Here is a 21,016-nt window from a genome sequence, read left to right as displayed (position 1 = left end):
AACAAACTGAAATCTGCTGATCGCAACTGTCTCGTGGATTGCCTTATTCATCCCACTAACTTTTGTTAGGGTTGAGCTGTGTCTGCTGCGAATGTCGCTCCTTATTTTTCTTGAAAAGGCCTGCCATGCATGCTAAATGTTCTCTGAAAAGACAATATTTTCTATAATGTTGCCAAGGTCACCATTTCAATTAAACAAACAGTTTTTATAATCTTTATTCAGTTTATTCAGCAACACCATTTTCGGATTTGACAATTTTGAACATGTCTCATTGTTTATTAAGTTGTATCGAACCGGTCTGCATCGAACATGTGCTTCAATTGCATGAAAAAGCACGCTCTAAAAATTGCAATAATAGTTTTCAATCAACATTTCGTATATGACATTATGCAATGTGCTTATTGAATTACAAAACACTATTCTCCTTGATAAGCACGTTATGTGATTTTTGAGCAGTCCCAAAAAAGGACAGCAGTTTATTTCATCAAATAGTCATTAGCGTAGCTAATGACTACGTAATGCGATAAATAAATGCAACATTCCAATTAATAAGGATAGTGATAAATCTGTAGAGAATTCATTCATTGCTCTGTTTCTGTCAATTTTATTGGCGTTTAATATGGTCTCGATTAACCACCGTTAGAAAGATAAATGATATTATTTTTATCCTCAACCTTGACGTATGATATGAAATGTATCTGAAAGTTGATCAAGAGAAAAAATATAAAAAAATGTTGATCGACAACAATTTTATCTAGAGAATAACAGTCGTGAATAACACTGGAAAGATCATCATGATTTGATGGTTGTAGAAAGATAATCATGTTTCAAATTGACGACTTTTGAAAAAAATTTTTCATGTTGGGTATTTTATCACTGCGACCAATTTTTTGATTTTTTGTGACACCTTTGAATAGTTGAGAAAACTTTTTTATAAATTATTGATGAATTACGGTGTTAAATCGACTATAAGTAAAAACCACTAGAATTTACTACTAGTTTTAATATTCTCAGAAAAAAGCGGCTAACATTGCTGAAAGCGAGAAGTCGAATTGACGCAGACTATCTTTTCAGAGTTAAGAAACGAGCCCGATATCAAGACTTCCTTTTTCTCTCCTTTTGAAACTATACTAGAAGTATAAAAATTAAATGTTTGATATACTACATAGTAAGCAAACTGAACGTTTTTGCCCCCTTTTAGCATATTCCTAGGTTCGCCAATGACAATGTTCTTTGGATCTCGCATTTGTTGCTGATAAGATAGCTATTTTTTAGTCCAACCACCACCATTTGATAACTGACATTCGATACACTATGATTTATTACTATAGTGTAGTTTATTAATTTCGACATATTCAATTTGAAAATGAGTTTCGAAAATAAGCTATTTTTGGACACCAGGGAAAGCACAGTTGAAGGTAGGTCATGATTTATATTAACGACATAACTGATTTTAGTGGAGTATTTTCTATTAATAAAGAAAAATGTCAACAATGGATTCATACAATAGAGCCGTTGTCTACTGGTGTCGAGTTATGCTCTATCAGCGACTGTAGCACGGAATTTGTATCGACTACCACTGAGAGTGATTTTATTACGAATGTTGACAATAGTAACAGTATTGCGAATGGTAAGAAAGTACCATAACTATAGTTTCAACGTTGTAGCAAAAAATGATTCCCAATTACTAGGAAACAAATTGAATATTATGTCCAATGCTGGCCCTGGCGTTAATATAAACCATGCGGAGATATTACAAACAGTTTTACAAGGAAATAATACCCAAACGTTTGAAAATATTCAGGTAATTAAGAAAGAACTCCTCTTGCGGAACTAATCGTTGTCTTTTAAATCGATTTCCTGTCGCGCTCGTTTGGTCAGCAATCTTAACCCTCTTGTGCCCAAGTTAATTTTTAGACGGGCTTCGATAAAATGAATAAGAATTTTTATAAACAATTTTTTAGTATTGATTGAAACTTTTTAAAGGTATAACTGAGTACCGGCTAAGGGCAGCACTGGGCACTAGAGGGTTAAGCAATAACGTGCCGAAGGAAACCACTATCGAAGACGTTCGATACTTTATATAACCGGGTTTCAACCTTTTTTGTCCGCGTACCCCTTGGCGATATTTTCAAAATCAATTGTATTTCCTGGCTTGGAATGTTCTCGCAGAGTGGGAGAGAGTAATGGTAGATCATGTCGTCGTTGTCTAGTTCAGGTTTCAAATTGAACTATGGTTTGTTTGATTGCTACAGTAATGTTCTATAAATAAGTTTAAACAATAAATTAGGTACTATGAAAAAAAATTGCTTTGTCCGCCATTACTGATTCTTCTTTCACGTTTATAACTTAGACTGAATATATATTTTAGTTTATTCCACGAAAACGTATGTTTTATATTCAAAACCTTGTGTTGTTTTCTGCAACGAAACCAATGCGTTATAAATATGAAAGTACTTTTGTCAGAACTGTCAAAATTGTTACAAATTTCTATTCGTATACGTAACGAAAGGTTTTAAAAATAAACGAAATCAATCGTACAAACAAAGGCTGCAAAATGTAAATAGTACGAAAAATTAGTAAGCTTACGCAAATAATTCGTACAAAGAACGCTTCATAATGTAAATAGTACGAAAAATTAGTAAGCTTACATTGCGTTGTATACATTATACGAAATCAAAAATACAAGAGAGCTTGGAGCTTGATTGATCACCACCGGTTTGCCACAACGCGATTCTAGTTTTATCGATTGCGAGAGAGCGACGACGCGCGCGTTCCAACTTAACCCCAGAGACGTACAAATGTTCAAGAAAGTTATTTCAATACGAAACCTGAGCGAAGGGTATCGCGGCTGTTGTTCCAGAAGCGTATAAATGTTCTCTACCTCATCGGGAGAAAGCAACGGATTCGGACCAGGTGAAGGAGTGGAAATAGGGTTTGCAATCCCGGGAACGATTTCCCGGGAAATACCTTTTCCCGGGATTCCCGGATCCCGGGAATAGAAACAATGATTCCCGGGATCCCGGGATTCCCGAGTCCCTTGATAAATTCCATAAAGTTAACTATAGAAATCAAAGAAATAGTTATCGGTTTCCGTTATACTCTACTAATTTTTTTTTTGGAAATAAATATTGAAATTCAGTCCGCAAATTAGTAGAGTATAACGGAAACCGATAACTATTTCTTTGATTTCTCAATCACTCTGCCAAGACGCTCGTTATAGATTTTCTAAAGTTTACTATAGTTTTCTATGCAAAAGTGCAATAAAACTAAATACTTTCTCAAAACACGAAACTGACATCGCCAAACTGTATAGAAGCACTAAAGTGGACATTACACGAAGCAAATATTTGCTTGAAATGACGATCAATATTTGTTCTCCTTGTAATATTGAGTTAATTGCTCCAATTTTATGTCATTAATAGTTGCTGTTCATATTTAAAAACCGAAAAATCAGGCCATTATTTACTACGTCTAATGTCATTCTTTGCTAGGTAATGAGTGATATTAAATTGATAAAAAAATATACCTGTAAATTGATGAACAATTTTGAAACCCATAGAAAACCAGGAAATGGCGAAATAACGTTCCAGTTAATCAATCCAAATTCTTACACGGAATCTTACTCTCTAATCAATGGTGAGAGCAACTTCAAATGAGTTTGAATGTGCTAAGAGGCTTTGCTAACGTTCAAGCAAACAGAGTTTTTAGCAAATATTTGTAACAGTGTATAGAAAATATTTTCCCGAAAAAAATATTTTGCTCAAAAAATGCCGTACCAAATATAGCGAAGATTTGCCTCAGCTGCCTGACTGCCTAGCACTAAATTTTCTCTAGAACAACTTAAAGAATTGGACACTGCAGTTTTTAATAAAATGTAGCAGGAGCTGCAATCAGTGATTTGGAAGTATTCCAGAATTCAAACACCAGCGTTGATTTAACGGACTTAAGGAAAGTTTTACAAAATAAATTACATTATCTTGGTTTAACGTAAAATTGTTAGCGGATCTAAAGTGATTGTTCGACGACATGAAAATTCTGAAACCTTTTCTTCTGCAAATATTTGCAACAAAAGTCTATCGCAAAGTTCTGAACTAATATATGCTTTGTTTTTTTTTTTTAATTTGTTTTACATGCGAATTGCTAATGAAATTGTAAACGAGGTAATTTGTTACCTTTAATGAATAAAATTTATTTTAAATCCCTTTTAGCTAATTTTTTTTTATTCCCGGTTCCCGGGAATAAATTATTTTTATTATTCCGATTTTTTTATTATTTTTATTATTTTATTATTCCGATTTTTATTATTCCCGTTTCCCGGGAAATCAATTCCCGGGAATATTGCAAACCCTAAGTGAAATGTACATTCGTGAATTGTACAAATTATGCGTAAGTTGCAATTCTATTCGATAACTTGCAATACAAATTTATAGATCATTATAAATTCAACAAAAGTGCTGTACAATCTACGAAATTCATGTTTACGAAATGTGCGTGGGTGGAATAACGAAAAAATATTTTCAGTGTTAATAGTTCGTACGTTTCGTATAGTTTTGCCTTTCTCTTAGAAAGGTATAGCAGTCACTGGAAAAACCGGAGGTATAGAAGTGCTCCCAAAGGTCGAATGGCATATATAACCTGACTCAGTTCGACGAGCTGAGCATTTTCTGTATGTGTATGTGTGTGTGTGTTTGTGTGTATGTGCAACTTTTCAATCTCACTCGATTTTCTCAGAGATAGCTGGACCGATTTTCATAAAATTATTCTTCAATGAAAAGTCTAGTTGCCCCATAAAACCCTAATAATTTTATTGCAATCGGATTTTTAGTTTGTACGTTATTTATCAAAATTTGAAAATCTCGAAACTACACAACCGTTTTGAACAACATTGGTTTTCAATGAACGGGCTATTTAAAAAAACCTTAACTTTTTTTTGGTTCAAAAGTAATGGACAGAAACATGTTCTGGAGACTGTTTAATCTCACTCATGTTTCTCAGATATGGCTGGACCGATTTTCATAAAATCTGTCATGTGGAAAATCTCCCATCCCATAAGATCCTATTGAATTTTTTTTCAATTGGACTCTTACTTTGCCTGTTATGTTTAAAATGTAAAATTCAGCTATGAAAAGAACCATTCCGAAAAGAGATGGCTGAACTGAGTTCCACAAAATTAGTGTCAAATGAAAGGTCTTGCTACTTCACAATACTCTGTTGAATTTTACTGTAATCGGGCTGTAACTTAGTCTGTAATGTATCAAAATGTGAAAATCGCAAAATTTCATTATCTCAGAAACTACACAACCGGTTTGAACATTATTGATATCAGATGAACGGGCTAGTTAAGGGTTTACTGATGAATTATTATGATTGAACACGTGGTTCAAAAGTTGTGAAAAGAAAGTTATATTTTATATAGAAAAAAAAATCCTACCACACACTTAAAAATTTCGCCGAATCTCGGCATTATTTGTGCCGAGAGTTGGACAGCCGAGTGCTCAGCAACCATCTCGGCTGAATTTATTTTGCCGAGAATTTTGGGAAACCAGTATGTGACAGATGTCATTTTATGCCGAGATTCTCGGTACGCATTTTAATGCGCTTTCGGCAGATATAACCGAGGGGGGCATACTAGTCTAACGACTTCTCGGTTATATAAGCTGAATGTTTCGGCACAATAGAGGCGATTTTCCAGCGGAATCCAATTGCAGAGAATAATTTCGCTGAGAATTCCGTAGTTTTCTTTCAAAAGATGAATCATAAGCTCGATGAGTTTTACTAAGTAAGTAATTTATTAATGTTGAGTATTGAATGTTTACGGAATAAAAAATTCCACGTCATCCTCTTGCAGTTTCTGTTGAATCGTGTCCATTTCACTTTGAGGTGCTTTTTTCCGCTTAGTGCTAGTTTGCACAGGCGTTACACGATTTTTACAAGTACACTACTGCCTCTTCTATACTACACTCTTTTCGACTTCCGGCTTGAAAACATCTGTAGTTTACACAAATTTTAGCAAAACATTTATCCGCTTCCTGTTTAGTACGTCGTACTTAATACGTTTGCAGAAATTTGTACAAAGAGAAATTGCGGCCAATGGTTCATGAGAATGACAGCTGTGTTGCTGAAATTCGTGAACGAGTAAAATTCGTGCCGAGATATCAGTAATATTTTTGCTTACTTCTTCATCAACAGTATTTAACGATAAATTCGGCAAAAAATTCAGACGAGATTCGTCAAGTTTAGTTTTTTTTGTCGAAACCTCGGCAAATAATCTGACGACTTTCGGCAACCGGTTTTTTCTCGCTGAAATATCGTTTAAATCCCAAAGTTGCCGAGTGAACTCGGATATTTTTTCAGCCGAGCTCGAGATCCAGTTTAAAGTGTGCATAAATAATCGAATTTAAAATGAAATTTTATCGAATGATAAAATCTAGTCTATTTATAACCGAGTCCAACTTAAATATAAGTGTTCTGTGTGTGTCTGTGCGTGCGTGTGTGTGTGTGTGTGTGTGTGTATGTGCAACTTTTTTCCTCACTCACTTTTCTCAGAGATGGCTGAACCAATTTCCGTGAATTTAATTCTTAAGGGAAGATCTAGTTGCCCCATAGGTTGCTATTGAATTTTATTATAATCGGATTTTTAGTTTAGTGGTTAGGCGTCGTACACAAATTACGTAACGCTAAAAACTTAGATTTCAGACCCCCTCCCCCCCCCCTATGTAACGATGAGTAACGTTCGATATGACTCCCCCTCCTAAAATTACGTAACGCTGGACAACCTGCCCCCCCATCCAAATTTGCAATTTTGAGCAAACATCACAGTTACGTAACGGTCTCAACTAATATGTAACAATAAGTAACGCTCGATTTCGATCATTCCTTCCGCGTCGAACACTCGACAGAAACGGACGTGCAAAGTGGTCGTTCTATTACAATCCGGTCCGTGTGTACGAATAGCCAAACAAAAGAGTGTATCATTCGCGCTAAAGGCCAACTAGATTGTGAGTTGTGTCGCTACGTTCTGTACCCGGCTCGCAACTTTGGCTGTATTGGTGCAAAATACCAGCTGCAGTTTTGATCTGTGCACAGTGAATAGATCTTTCTAATTCAAGGCCATAATTTGACAGTCGAGTCGTGTCGCTGTGCTGAGTGATCTCACACCCGGCTCACTGCTGGTGGCTGTATTGGTGCTGCTGTACTGGTGCTGCTGGCTGCTTTGGGTGCAGCTTCGAACGATCGGACAACCACTGCTGGAAGGAAGAAGTAAATAGGTACGTGTTCTTGTCGGCGCTAGTGCGCTAGTGCGCTACATTTAGCGCAATGGGTATAGAACCCTCGCCTCCCGTGCCACCATCCCCGAACCCCCTTGACCCTGATCATTCTGTTACCCCCTCCCCTGTCCATTCTCCAGTCCCCCCTCGCCCCAGGCTTTACCCGGACGGATCTCAACAGGGCAGCTATACTGTTTATTTTCGTCCACAGGCAGGAGTGAATTCAAAGCGATTAAACATACTGCAAATTTCTAAAGACCTGACGAAGGGATACAAGGCCGTGACCGAAATTTCCAAGGTCCGACCTAACAAGCTCCGTGTCGTGGTCAGTGATCTGGCACAGGCCAATGCTATCGCTTGCTCTGAGCTCTTCACACGCGAGTATCGCGTTTACATACCCGCACGAGACGTGGAGATCGACTTTGTCATAACCGATTCGAGTCTGTCTGTCGAGTGTATCCTATAAAGCGCAACCGGTTGCTTCAAAAATACCGAAACACAGGCGACGATTTTGGATTGTAAGCAATTGCGGTCCATGTCGCTCGTCGGCGGTAAAAAAGTTTACACTCCGTCAGACTCGTTTCGCGTTACGTTTGCCGGATCTGCACTCCCTAGCCACGTCTCGATCGACCGGGTTCGTCTGCCTGTGCGATTGTATGTACCCCGTGTTATGAATTGCACCAATTGCAAGCAGTTAGGCCACACAGCCGCCTACTGCTGCAATAAGGCACGATGTAGCAAGTGTGGGGAGACTCATGCGGAAGATTCTTGCAGTGTTAATGCTGAAAAATGTATTCACTGTGGGGAAAACCAGCATGAGCTCTCTACATGCCCGGTGTACATGCAGCGCAGAGATAAAATCAAGCGGTCACTTAAGGAGCGTTCAAAACGTTCTTATGCTGAGATGCTGTAGAAGACCGTGACCACTTCTACCATAACATCGAACCCCTTTGATCTGTTGTCCTCTGATGAAACCGATTCTGACGATTCACAAGCGGGAACATCTTATGCCAATCCTGGGGAGTCTAGGAAGAGGAAAAATGTTTCTTCTCCTAAACTTCCCCGTAAAGGTCCTAAGATTTCCCAAAGTGTAATGAAAAGTACGAACAAACCAAACAGTGCTGCGGAAAAACCAAGGCAAACTCCTCCTGGGCTTGCAAATTTAAAGTCCCAGAAAGAGTTCCCAGCACTGCCAGGAACATCTAAAACCCCAGTTGTTCCTTTTGCACATCCAGTTGATGAAACAAACTCAGGATTAGTGAAATTTTCTGACATTGTGGACTGGATTTTTGAAAATTTTAATGTACCCGATCCAATTAAAATTTTTCTTACAGCATTCCTCCCAACAGTTAGATCATTTTTGAAGCAGTTGACTGCCCAATGGCCCCTCCTTGCAGCGATTGTATCCTTCGATGCCTAATTCAACCGCGTATATGAAGGATTCTATCTCTGTCTTACAGTGGAATTGTAGAAGTATTTTACCAAAAATTGATTCGTTTAAAGTTTTGATAAATAAAAACAAATGCGATGCATTTTCCCTTTGTGAAACTTGGCTTACTTCAAATATTGATCTCAACTTCCATGATTTTAATATTATTCGCCTTGATCGAGACACCCCATATGGAGGAGTACTTTTAGGGATTAAAAAGTGCTATTCTTTCTATCGTATTAACCTCCCCTCGATTTCAGGCATCGAAATTGTCGCATGTCAAATGACAATACAAGGTAAAGAGCTTTGTATTGCCTCAATATATATTCCTCCCAGAGCACAGGTTGGGCAACGGTTGCTCTTTGATTTAATAGAACTTCTTCCCTCGCCACGTTTGATTTTGGGAGACTTCAACTCTCATGGTGTGGCTTGGGGTTCCCCTTACAATGATAACCGCTCCTCTTTAATCTACAACCTTTGCGATGACTTCGACATGACTATTTTAAACAACGGTGAAATGACACGTATCCCGAAACCTCCAGCGCGCCCAAGCGCTCTGGATCTATCCTTATGTTCGACGTCGCTACGGTTGGATTGCACATGGAAGGTAATCTTCGATCCTCACGGTAGCGACCATCTGCCTATTCTTATTTCAATTACAAACGGGTCAGCTCGCATGCGACCAATTGACATTCCGTATGACCTCACACGGAATGTCGATTGGAAGTTATACGAGGAAATGGTTTCAAAAGCGACCGAGTCGATTCAACATCACCCACCACTTGAAAAATACAACCTCCTCGCGGGCTTAATCCTCGACGCCGCGTTGCAAGCCCAAACGAAGAAATATCCCGGCGTAACGATCAAAGAGCGGCCTCCAACTCCGTGGTGGGACAAAGAGTGCTCCGATGTCTACACGCAAAGATCCGACGCGTTTTTGGCCTTCCAGAAGGGAGGTATACCCGACGACTATATACGGTATTCGGAGCTTAATACCAAGCTTAAAAGCCTGGCTAAAGCAAAGAAACGCGGATATTGGCGTCGGTTCGTGAACGAGACGTCGAGGGAGACATCGATGAGCACTCTTTGGAACACAGCCCGAAGAATGCGGAATCGCGTAACGGTCAACGAAAGCGAGGAGTCTTCAAGTCGGTGGATATTTGATTTTGCCAGGAAAGTATGTCCGGACTCTGTTCCTGAGCAAAACATTGTTCGCGATGCGTCTCCGGGCCACGACGCGATAGAATCACCTTTTACGATGGCAGAATTTTCGGTTGCCCTCCTGTCCTGTAACAATAACGCGCCTGGGTTAGATAGAATCAAATTCAACTTGTTGAAGAATCTACCCGGCAATGCCAAGAGGCGCTTGTTGAACTTGTTCAATAAGTTCCTGGAGCAAAACATTGTACCGCAGGATTGGAGGCAAGTGAAGGTGATCGCCATCCAAAAACCAGGGAAACCAGCTTCTGATCACAACTCTTATAGGCCGATTGCAATGCTATCCTGTATCCGGAAATTGATGGAAAAAATGATACTCCGTCGTTTAGACCATTGGGTCGAATCAAATGGTCTACTATCAGATACTCAATTTGGCTTCCGCCGTGCCAAAGGGACGAATGATTGTCTTGCGTTGCTCTCAACAGATATTCAGCTGGCGTATGCTCGCAAAGAACAAATGGCGTCTGCGTTCTTGGACATTAAGGGGGCTTTTGATTCCGTTTCTATTGACATTCTTTCGGGTAAACCTCACCGACAAGGATTTTCTCCAATTTTGAACAACTTTTTGCACAATTTGTTGTCCGAAAAGCACATGCATTTTACGCACGGCGATTTGGCAACTTTTCGCATTAGCTACATGGGTCTTCCCCAGGGCTCATGTTTAAGCCTCCTTCTTCACAACTTTTATGTAAATGACATCGACGAATGTCTGGCAAATTCATGCACGATAAGACAACTTGCAGACGACAGTGTAATCTCTGTTACAGGAGCCAAAGCTGCCGATTTGCAAGGACCATTGCAAGATACCTTGGACAATTTGTCTGCTTGGGCTTAAAAGCTAGGTATCGAATTCTCTCCGGAGAAGACTGAGATAGTAGTTTTTTCTAGGAAGCATGAACCTGCTCAGCTTCAAACACAATTAATGGGTAAAACGATTTTTCAGGTTTTGGTACACAAATATCTTGGTGTCTGGTTCGACTCTAAAGGCACCTGGGGTTGTCACGTGAGGTATCTGATGAAAAAATGTCAACAAAGAGTGAATTTTCTTCGTACAATAACCGGACAATGGTGGGGTGCCCACCCAGGAGACCTTATAAGGCTTTACCAAACAACGATACTGTCTGTTATTGAGTACGTGTGTTTCTGCTTCCGTTCCGCAGCAAACACACATTTGATCAAACTGGAGCGAATACAATATCGTTGTCTGCGTATCGCCTTGGGTTGCATGCAATCGACCCATACGATGAGTTTGGAGATCTTAGCTGGAGTACTACCATTGAAAAACCGCTTCTGGAGCCTGTCTTCTCGTATTCTAATCAAATGTGAGGTCTTGAACCGTCCCGTGATTGAAAATTTTGATAGGTTAATCGAACTTAATTCTCAAACCCGTTTTATGACATTGTATTTCAATCACATGTCCCAAAATATCAACCCTTCTTCGAATATTCCAAATCGTGTCGACTCATCAAATACTTCTGATTCTACTGTGTTTTTCGATACATCCATCATAGAAGAAACTCGTGGAATCCCGGATCATCTACGCGTGCAGCAGATCCCTAAAATTTTTTCCAATAAATATCGAAACATCAACTGCGACAATATGTACTACACTGACGGATCACTTCTTGATGGGTCCACTGGCTTCGGTATCTTCAATAACAATTTAACCGTCTCCCATAAGCTCGATACTCCTGCTTCTGTTTACGTCGCAGAATTAGCTGCAATTCAGTACACCCTAGGGATTATCGAAAAAATGCCCACGGACCATTATTTCATCTTTACGGGCAGTCTCAGTTCCATTGAGGCTCTCCGATCGATGAAAGATGTTAAGCACTCTCCGTATTTCCTGGGGAAAATACGGGAGCATCTGAGTGCTTTATCCGAAAAATCTACTCAGATTACCTTAGCGTGGGTCCCTTCTCACTGCTCGATACCGGGTAATGAGAAAGCGGACTCTTTGGCTAAGGTGGGCGCAACAAACGGTGATATTTATGAAAGACCAATTGTCTTTAATGAATTTTTTGCATTTGTACGTCAGAATACGATCATCAGTTGGCAAAATTCTTGGACCAAGGGGGAACTGGGAAGGTGGTTACATTCCATAATCCCTAAGGTATCGACGAACCCGTGGTTCAAGGGGTTGGATGTAAGTCGGGATTTCATTTGCGTGATGTCCCGGCTTATGTCCAATCACTATAGATTTGACGCGCATCTCCGTCGTGTTGGGCTCGGGGAAAGTGGTATCTGTGCCTGTGGTGAAGGTTATCACGACATAGAGCACGTTGTTTGGTCATGCCCTGTACACCGTGACGCCAGGTCTAGATTAATAGCTTCCCTGCAGGCCGAAGGTAGGCAGCCGGCTGTTCCTGTTCGTGATGTCTTGGCGAGCCGTGACCTATCCTACATGTCCCTTATATACGTTTTCCTGAAATCCATCCACGCCCCAGTTTAGTCCTATCCCCTTCCGCCTACATCCAACCAAACGACAAGAACACGTTAAGACCCCGGATCCGGAAACAGCAATCAGACCCGCACGATACTCTCAAGGCCCGATGGAAACAACCCAATATGCCAGTCCGTAATATCTTGGCCCAGCAGCGGAACAAATTTAATATGCTGCTTACCTATGGCAATGAAAACCATCAAACAGCAAACCTGTGCTTTTAATGCAAAATATTCTAGCTTTAAGTTAGATTTAGTTTCAGCTCGTAGTCGGCAGCGAGGATAAAAAAATTGCTTTTAGTTATTAAGATACTTCAGAAAGTAAGCTACCAGATATAATTGGCGCCGTTAAACATTGAATTGTATTTGTGCCGTGTCAAATAAACTATAGATGAAGAAAAAAAAAAAGTAACGCAGACTTGACCCCCCTCCCCCCCCCCTTCATGCATTACGTTATTTGTGTACGACGCCTTACGTATCAAAATGTGAAAACCACAAAACATTATCTCAAAAACTACACAACCAATTTTAACAAAACTGGTGTCAAATGATCGGGCTGTCTTGAAAATCCTTAACTAATGATTTTTATAATGATTGAACATGCAGTTCAAAAGTTATTAAAAGAAACGTTTTCCGTGTATGTGTATGAGTTGTGTGTGTATGTATGTGTGTGTATGTGTGTGTGTGTGTGTGTGTGTGTATGTGCAACTTTTTTTCTCACTCACTTTTCTCAGAGATGGCTGAACCGATTTCCGTGAAATTAATCCCAAATGGAAGGTCTAGTTACCCCATAGGTTGCTATTGAATTTCATTAAAATTGGATTTTTAGATTAGAGGTTATGTTTCAAAATGTAAAAATCACGAAACATCATTATCTCGAAAACTACACAACAAATTATAACAGAACTGGTGTCAAATGAACGGGCTGTCTTGAACATCCTTAACTAATAATTTTTATAATGATTGAACATGCGGTTCAAAAGTTGAAGTTTTATCGTAATTGGACTTTAACTTTGTCCGTTATGTGTTGAAAGCGAAATCACGTTTTGAAAATAGACATATTTTTAAGGCTGCTTAAGCTCATTTAATTTTTTTAGGAAATTAGTCTCAAATAAAAGATCTTGCTGCCGCGTAAAACGCTAATTAATTACACTGTTATTCGACTTTGTCTTTGTCTGTTATGTACCAAATTGTAAAAATCACGAAACTTAATTGCCACAGAAACTGCAAAACCAATCTGAACATAGTTGGATTCAAATGAACGAGCTTGTATTTAAAACCTTTGACCAAAGTGAAGCATGGAGTTCACTCCCGGCATCCGAGCATTATCCCGGTTCCTGAAAAAACATTGGGTAATGTTTATCCCTTTTAGGTTCCAGTAATCGGAAGCTACTATCTAGAAATTTAAAATTGCGTCATGAGTTGATTTCTGGCCTCTGGGTGTAACGCTTCCGCAATACCCATAATGGATGATATTTGGTCACTATAAGCTTTTTCCCAGAAACTGAAAGTCGACATCTTCGCCATCGAAATACCCGGATTAGGCAATATTTAGCCATTTTAGGATGTATTCCGGCAACCAGAAATAGTCATCTGGATTTTTCTCGTGATGTATTTGAAACATATTTATTTCATGATATTTGCATGTGTATGTGCTCTTATGTGTGTGCATGTTAGGTGTTGTATTTTCGGTATAGGTGTGCTGTTGGCTACCAGAAATTGAGTCTCCTACGAAAGGCAGAATCACGAAATGCAGAATTACGAAAGGCAGAATATTTCATAAGGCAGAATAACGAATGGCAAAATCACAAAGAGCACGAATGGCAGAATCAAAAAATGGTCTATTTTCTTTTTAACAACACACACCGGCCGGCTCGGATCGCGGAAACCACGGCGGCTTTGTGCCACCTCGGTTCCTTGCCCTCGATTATGCGTCTTCACCGCATGAGTTGTTTTATGTTAATTATAATCAACAAGCCGTTGAGACTAGTGTAAGTTATACCTAACATCGGAAAAATTACTATCCGCGATGCCGTGACAGTCTTTAGAACCTGAGCCAAACCAGTTTGTGCGTTTCGGATCTAATAATTAGGCTTGATTTGCACCTTCTATCAAAACTGGTCATTGCTTGTGACTAGTTATTATGTCTGGTTACCAAATAATATTAAATAATAAATTTAGAGTAGCAGCTTCGATACCGTGACCAGGATTCGCACCAATTTGCCATCACGCACTTGACTATCGTGAGTCAGGTTTTGCTACCAGTGATTCTGCCTTTCGTGCCCTTCGAAATTCTGCCTTTTGAAATATTCTGCCTTGTGTGTACGGTCATAGAGTTCTGCCTTTCATGATTTTGCCTTTCGTGCTTCTGCCTTCTGTGGCGAACCCCAGAAATTCGTTATATAGAGTAAAAAATAAATCCAGCAAAAATTTTCAAGGTGTATTTTATTCCTAAAAATTGAAGTGTTCGTGTGAATCCATTTTAACAAATAACAAGTTTGAATGAGAAACGCTGGGTCTCACCGCTAGGTGGATTAATACAGGTTTTTGCCTTAAGTCATCCTCTCTTAAAATTTGCTTGCCACGAGCAATTTCTTGTCCTTCTTATAGAGTTCTCCAAGCGAAAACACACGAACACTACGACACGGCTACACGGTTTTACACTGTATATTGAAATTTGTGAGAGTGTGAATCAAACTCGGTAGTTTTTTATTCTCTCTTTTAGATGACAGTTCTCACCGGTGACAAAAAATTCTTACAGCTAACAAAGAAAAATCGAATACATCGCACTAATACAAACGCGCCTGGAGAACTCTACAGCCGACATTTGATAATTACGAAAGAACGTGCTGACAGTGCCAATAAATACGATTCCAACTTTGTAATAGAAGTTAATTGTTTTTATAAGTTGTCTATTTTTAAATGTAGTTCAAGCAACTCTAAAATATAAACGAGTCGTTCTATATGCACCGACTTAATTTTTGCCGGATGTATCGGAATGATTGCTCGGTAATCAAACCAAAATTCTAATTCTCCAAATAATTTGTTTTTAGCAAAGAGTACACACCTAAAACACAACATCGAAATCGGTTAAACTTTACCGGAATCTCAACAGCTGAACGTTCGGTGAAATGCGAAGTACGGCAGGGTACGTTAATGATAAGGTATTCTGGACTGCCCGGTGCATCAGTAGTAGCGAGGCTGTGACGTGTTAGTTTTGCAAGTTGCATGGAGTTGTATAGGCAATTTGACTAAATTGGTTTATTTTCGTTCTATTTTAGTTTGATGTACATATTTGTTTACTGCAGCGTAAAGGAATTCCATCTTGGGCTACTTCTTCATCGAAACCTTGGGTGCCTGTCTGAGTAGACATATTATAAATATCCCAAAAACCGTCACTAATTCTGGTTAATCTTACTTAAGTCTCATGTACACTATTTATTTAAAGAATTCGATGAAGTTTTGTTTAGTTTTAAGCATTGCTGAGATGTATGTGTACATGAACCACACAGACTTGACTTGCCCTATCTTCATGGACTTTCGTCCATACACATTTTTGAAAATTCAATTATAGCGTAGATTCTGGTCTAAAAGCCTCTTCAACTTCCTGTATGTCAACGTCTACGGAATCATTATCCCATAAATTTACCTACTGGACAATAACAAAAATCTATGTCCCTACTTTTCTGTTACCTAGTATCATACCTTAGCCTATGGATATTCCGTCACAATCGCGGGATCAGTTCAAAACACGCTGAATGTTTCAGCTTTAAAGGTTTACTAGACGCAATATACTACGTTTTACTAGAGTAATATCGAGAAAAAAGTAGAGAAGCAAGTAGCATTTGCAACAAAAAAATACTTTCGCTATGAAATGCTATGCATTTGCCGCACTCCATCAAAGCTGACACGTCATAGTTAACACTTGCGTACCCGACCCCTCCAGAGCCGAAAAAATGAAAATTCTTTTACCTGCCATTCCACAAGATCTAAACCGAGTTTGATCGAACCTTTTTCAAAAGATCACAAATTTATCATAGTTTTCGGGACAGTAGGGGACATTTCGAAATTATCGTTGCCCCTGATTTATCAAGAGGAACCGTGGGGTAAATACCCTTCCAGAGACACAGGCCAGATTAAAAACGGTAGCGAAACCTTGCTTGCGACAGGCGGAGCTGACAACTGAAAATTTGGATTTTTTTTTCTTATGTTGTTAAAATAAATTGGATGTATTAAAACAAAAACGGATTACTCTCACTCAAAGATTTATTCATTGTTAACAAAAAATGAATATTTGAGAAAAACTCAGAATCGGTTAATCGACGAAGGTTTGTCAGGATGTCGGAACAAGAGCGTTGTACGGTATTCACGGTCGACTTTTCGGATGAATATTTTGATTGTAACGAGCTGCTACAAATTTGTCGGAAAGAGCAATGCTCTAACGCCTATGCCTAAAGTATGAGAGCCCATATTTAGTGAGATATTCAGTAAATATTCGCGGTGAATATCAATATAGCTGCCGTATTCATATACCGTATTCACCGTGAATATTGGCTGAATATCTCACTGAATATGGGCTCTCATACTTTAGGCATAGGCGTTAAAGCATTGCTCTCTTAGACAAACTAGTAGTACTACTTGGGGACTATAAGTTTGTCATACATCGTTTCTCAAAATTTTACTTGTGGAGCGACCTATCGGTACACGGCGAAGATACGCCCCAAAATTGAATATTCATCACAGGTATCCACTGCACTAGTTTCGTTTCTACGGTGCAAAGCCTAGTTTTTCACATTACAATACATTTGTGATCGAATGTTTATAATAAAACTAATTAAATATATTCTAGGTCGAAAACTCCAATAAAGTGCATATCGGTAATGTCACCTATGTTACTGGACCATTCAATATAATACACACTAACGATAGTAACTCTGGATCAATACAGCAAATTATTACTTCAACTTCTGTAGCAGCATCTCAACAATACGCATCACAAAGCAAGAATATTAGTACTGCGAATAGCGATCGTATTGAAGATGAGGAAAGAAACAAAGATGATTTATTTGTTAGTAATGTTGGTAAGTAAATGTATATAAAATATAAATTAGTAGTTCTTTAAATTATTCAAACCATGGGAAAATATTTCCGCGAATTTGATTATAACCGTAACTTTTGAATTATTCATCTAGTCTCGTTACTGCCAAAGAACGAACGGTGTTTTATTGATCATACATTTTACTAAATCTGATTGTTGTAAGAGAAATGCGAACAACCTCAAAACCTAAATTAATCCACCAAGCCCCGATAAAGGTATATTCACTCTAAAATATTGATGTTGCAATTGAAGTATAAAATATGAAATTTGACGTAATGTTAGTTCTTAAGAAATAGCGAAATAAAAGAAATGATTCTTAATTTCGAACAATTTAATCACGAGCGATACCAAGAACGTTCAAATAGTACGATACCACATTTAAATTATATTGAGGCAACATATATTGATCAAAACGGGTATAGTTTTCAATAAACTTTAAATATCTTTTCTTTCCATAACTTTTGAACCACATATCAAATTGTTATGAAGTTTGTTATGTGTTAGTTTGAGAGATGACTCGTTTGTATGACACTAGTTATGTTCAAATAAGTCGTGTAATCTTTGAGATAATAGACTTTCATTGTTTTAATACATAACGGTTGCTTCAGTTTAATTATAATCAAATGAAATAGGAACGTATAGGGCAGCCAAACTTAGAAACCACGTGTTCAACCATAATTCTTCAGTTAACGCTTAACTAGCCCGTTCATCTGATATCAATATTGTTCAAATCGGTCGTTTAGTTTCGGAGGTAATGAAGTTTCGTGATTTTCACATTTCGATACATTACAGACGAAGTTACAGTCCGATTACAGTAAAATTCAATAGGGTGTTATGAGGCAGCTAGACTTTTTATTTTAAACTAGCTTTGTGGAAATCGGGTCAGCCATCTCTGAGAAAAGTGAGTGAGTTCAAGTAGTCTTCGGAATATGTTTCTTTTCATAGGGGATTTCACATTTTTAAACATAACAGGCAAAGTAATAGTCCGATTGCAAAACAAATCAATAGGGTCTTATGGGGCAACTAGACCTTCCGTTTGACACTGATTTTATGAAAATAGGTCCAACCAACTCTGACAAACATGAGTAAGATTAAACAGTCTTCAGAACACGTTCTTTTCATAACATTCGAACCAAACGTTAGTTCAAAATAGTTTATTTGACACGGCCAGATACATTTTCTGTTTTACTGAGCCAAATACGATTCGTATTAATTCTACGTTAGCAGGAAAAAGAGGGAGGCACTTTGTTTAATTCTCGCGGCCGACTACGAGCTAGTGGGGTTTAAAGTGAGAGGAGAGGAAATACAATTTTGACTTAAAACTATTTTGGAACTTTAAAGCCGTTTTGTTTTTCAACTGGTAGAGCAATAATATTCTTGTTTGTTGTTGGCTTCAAATTTTTGAGTAAGCATAGCTGCAGGCTCTTCGTATCCGTGTCTTCAGCATAGTATATCTGTATCCGTAATCTGACAAAGAGACAAAAGAATTTCAAATTTTAATGTCAGCATTTTTCAGAAAGCAGTATAGCTGTGTCATGTACTGCAGCTCACCGCTTCCCAGAATGTCTTCAACGGGTACGTTCGGTTGTTTTCCTCGGGCCCGAAGGGAATCTATAAGCTCGGACCTAACACCACAGAATTCGGTACACGACCAAACAACATGCTCGATGTCATGGTAGCCATCGCCACAAACACAGTGATTACTTTCAACAAGCCCTATACGAAAGAGATGCGTGTTTAACGTGTAGTGATTGAACATAAGCCTTGACATCACGCGAATGAAGTCTCCACCTACATCCAACCCCGTGAACCATGCTTTCGTCGATACCTTAGGAAAAATGGAATGTAGCCACCGTCCCAGTTCATCTGAGTTCCATGATGATTGCCAACTGTTGAGTGTTCTCTGACGCAAAATGCTATAAAATTCATCATAAGCAATTGGTCTTACATGAATATCGCCATCAATAGCACCCACCTTAGCTAAAGCGTCAGCCTTTTCATTGCCAGAAATGGAACAATGAGAAGGGACCCACGCTAAGGTAATCCGGTAATTTTTATCTGTTAAAGCACTTAAAAACCGCCGTATTTTCCCCAGGAAATACGAGGTGTGCTTCACAGTCTTCATCGATCGCAGAGCCTCAATGGCACTGAGACTGTCTGTGAAGATGAAGTAGTGGTCTATGGGTTGGGTTTCGATGATCCCAAGGGAGTACTGAATAGCAGCTAGTTCTGCGACGTACACGGAAGCAGGAGCATCGAGTTTGTGGGAGGCGGTAAAATTTTCATGATAAACACCGAAGCCAGTGGACTCATCTAGATTAGATCCGTCAGTGTAAAACCAACTATCACAACTAACATGTTTAAATTTATTGGAAAAAATCTTAGGGATCTCTTACGGTCGCAATTGATCCGGGATACCAGTAATGTCATCTTTCATGGTGGTGTCGAAGAATATAGCATTATCAGAAGTATCTAAAGGTGCGACATTGAAAGGAACGTATGAAGAAGGGTTAATATCTTGAGCCATATAGTCAATATATAAAGTCATAAATCTGGATTGAGATTGTAGGTCGACCAAACTCTCGAAATTTTCAAGACTAATGGGTTCATAACTGTGCATCGAATTAGTAACCGGTAAAAAAAATTTCAAAAACGATGTTTCAACGGAAGAATACCCGCTAGCACTTCAAGACTCATCGTATGGGTCGACTGCATGCAGCCCAAGGCAATACGCAAACAACGATATTGTATTCTCTCTAATTTTATAATTTGCGTGTTCGCGGCGGAGCAAAAGCAGAAACAGCCGTACTCAAGAACTGACAATATCGTTGTTTGGTAAAGCCTTAGAAGGTCTCCTGGGTAGGCACCCCACCAGGTTTCGGTAATCGTACGAAAAAAATTAATCCTTTGATGGCATTTTCGTGTCAGATACCTAATATGACAAGCCCAGAAGCACTTAGACGGGGTCTCGCCCCGGGATATTTAGCGACTAAATCCTGAGTGAACGTTTTACTCGTTAGTAGGAGCTCCAGCTGAGCTGGGTTATGCTTCCTATAAAAAACGACCAACTCAGTTTTCTCCGGAGTGAATTCGATACCAGAGCCCATTCAGACAAATTGTCTAAGGTTTCTTGCAATGGTCCTTGCAGATCGCTAGCCTCGCAACCAGTAATGGATACAACGTTATCGTCTGCAAGTTGGCTCAGCGTGCATGAATTTGCAAGACATTCATCGATGTTTGACGTAAAAATTATATAAGAGAGGCCCTGGGGAAGACCCATGTAACTAATTCGGGAAGTTGTCGAATCACCATGAAAGGTTATTCAAAGTTAGCGAAGGTCCCTGCGAATGAAGTTTCTCGCTTAAAACTTCTACAGAGACGGAGTCAAAAGCCTCCTTAATATCCAAGAATGCAGAAGCCATTTGCTCTTTTCGAGCGAAGGCGAGTTGAATTTCAGTAGAAAGCAACGCCAGTCAATCGTTCGTCCCTTTGCCCCGGCGGAAGCCAAATTGAGTATCTGAAAGTAAACCATTTGTTTCGACCCATTTGTCTTACTGT

The 21,016-nt window shown here is 39.0% G+C and overlaps 1 protein-coding gene across 1 annotated transcript in view; it reads left to right on the top strand.

The window, feature by feature from the left end:
* The first annotated feature begins 1,284 nt into the window (after positions 1 to 1,284).
* Positions 1,285 to 21,016, top strand: part of LOC129725733 (peptidoglycan-recognition protein LE-like) — a 97,091-nt gene continuing 77,359 nt past the window's right edge. Inside the window, exons 1-4 of the mRNA XM_055681872.1 lie at positions 1,285 to 1,418; positions 1,481 to 1,630; positions 1,692 to 1,804; positions 17,210 to 17,441. Coding sequence (XP_055537847.1) covers positions 1,367 to 1,418; positions 1,481 to 1,630; positions 1,692 to 1,804; positions 17,210 to 17,441 — 547 coding nt within the window. The 5' untranslated portion in view covers positions 1,285 to 1,366. The remainder of the gene's footprint in view (positions 1,419 to 1,480; positions 1,631 to 1,691; positions 1,805 to 17,209; positions 17,442 to 21,016) is intronic.

Source organism: Wyeomyia smithii, chromosome 1 (assembly GCF_029784165.1).
Source record: "Wyeomyia smithii strain HCP4-BCI-WySm-NY-G18 chromosome 1, ASM2978416v1, whole genome shotgun sequence".
NCBI classification, from domain to species: Eukaryota; Metazoa; Arthropoda; class Insecta; order Diptera; family Culicidae; genus Wyeomyia; species Wyeomyia smithii.
This window is presented reverse-complemented; position numbering and strand designations above follow the sequence as displayed.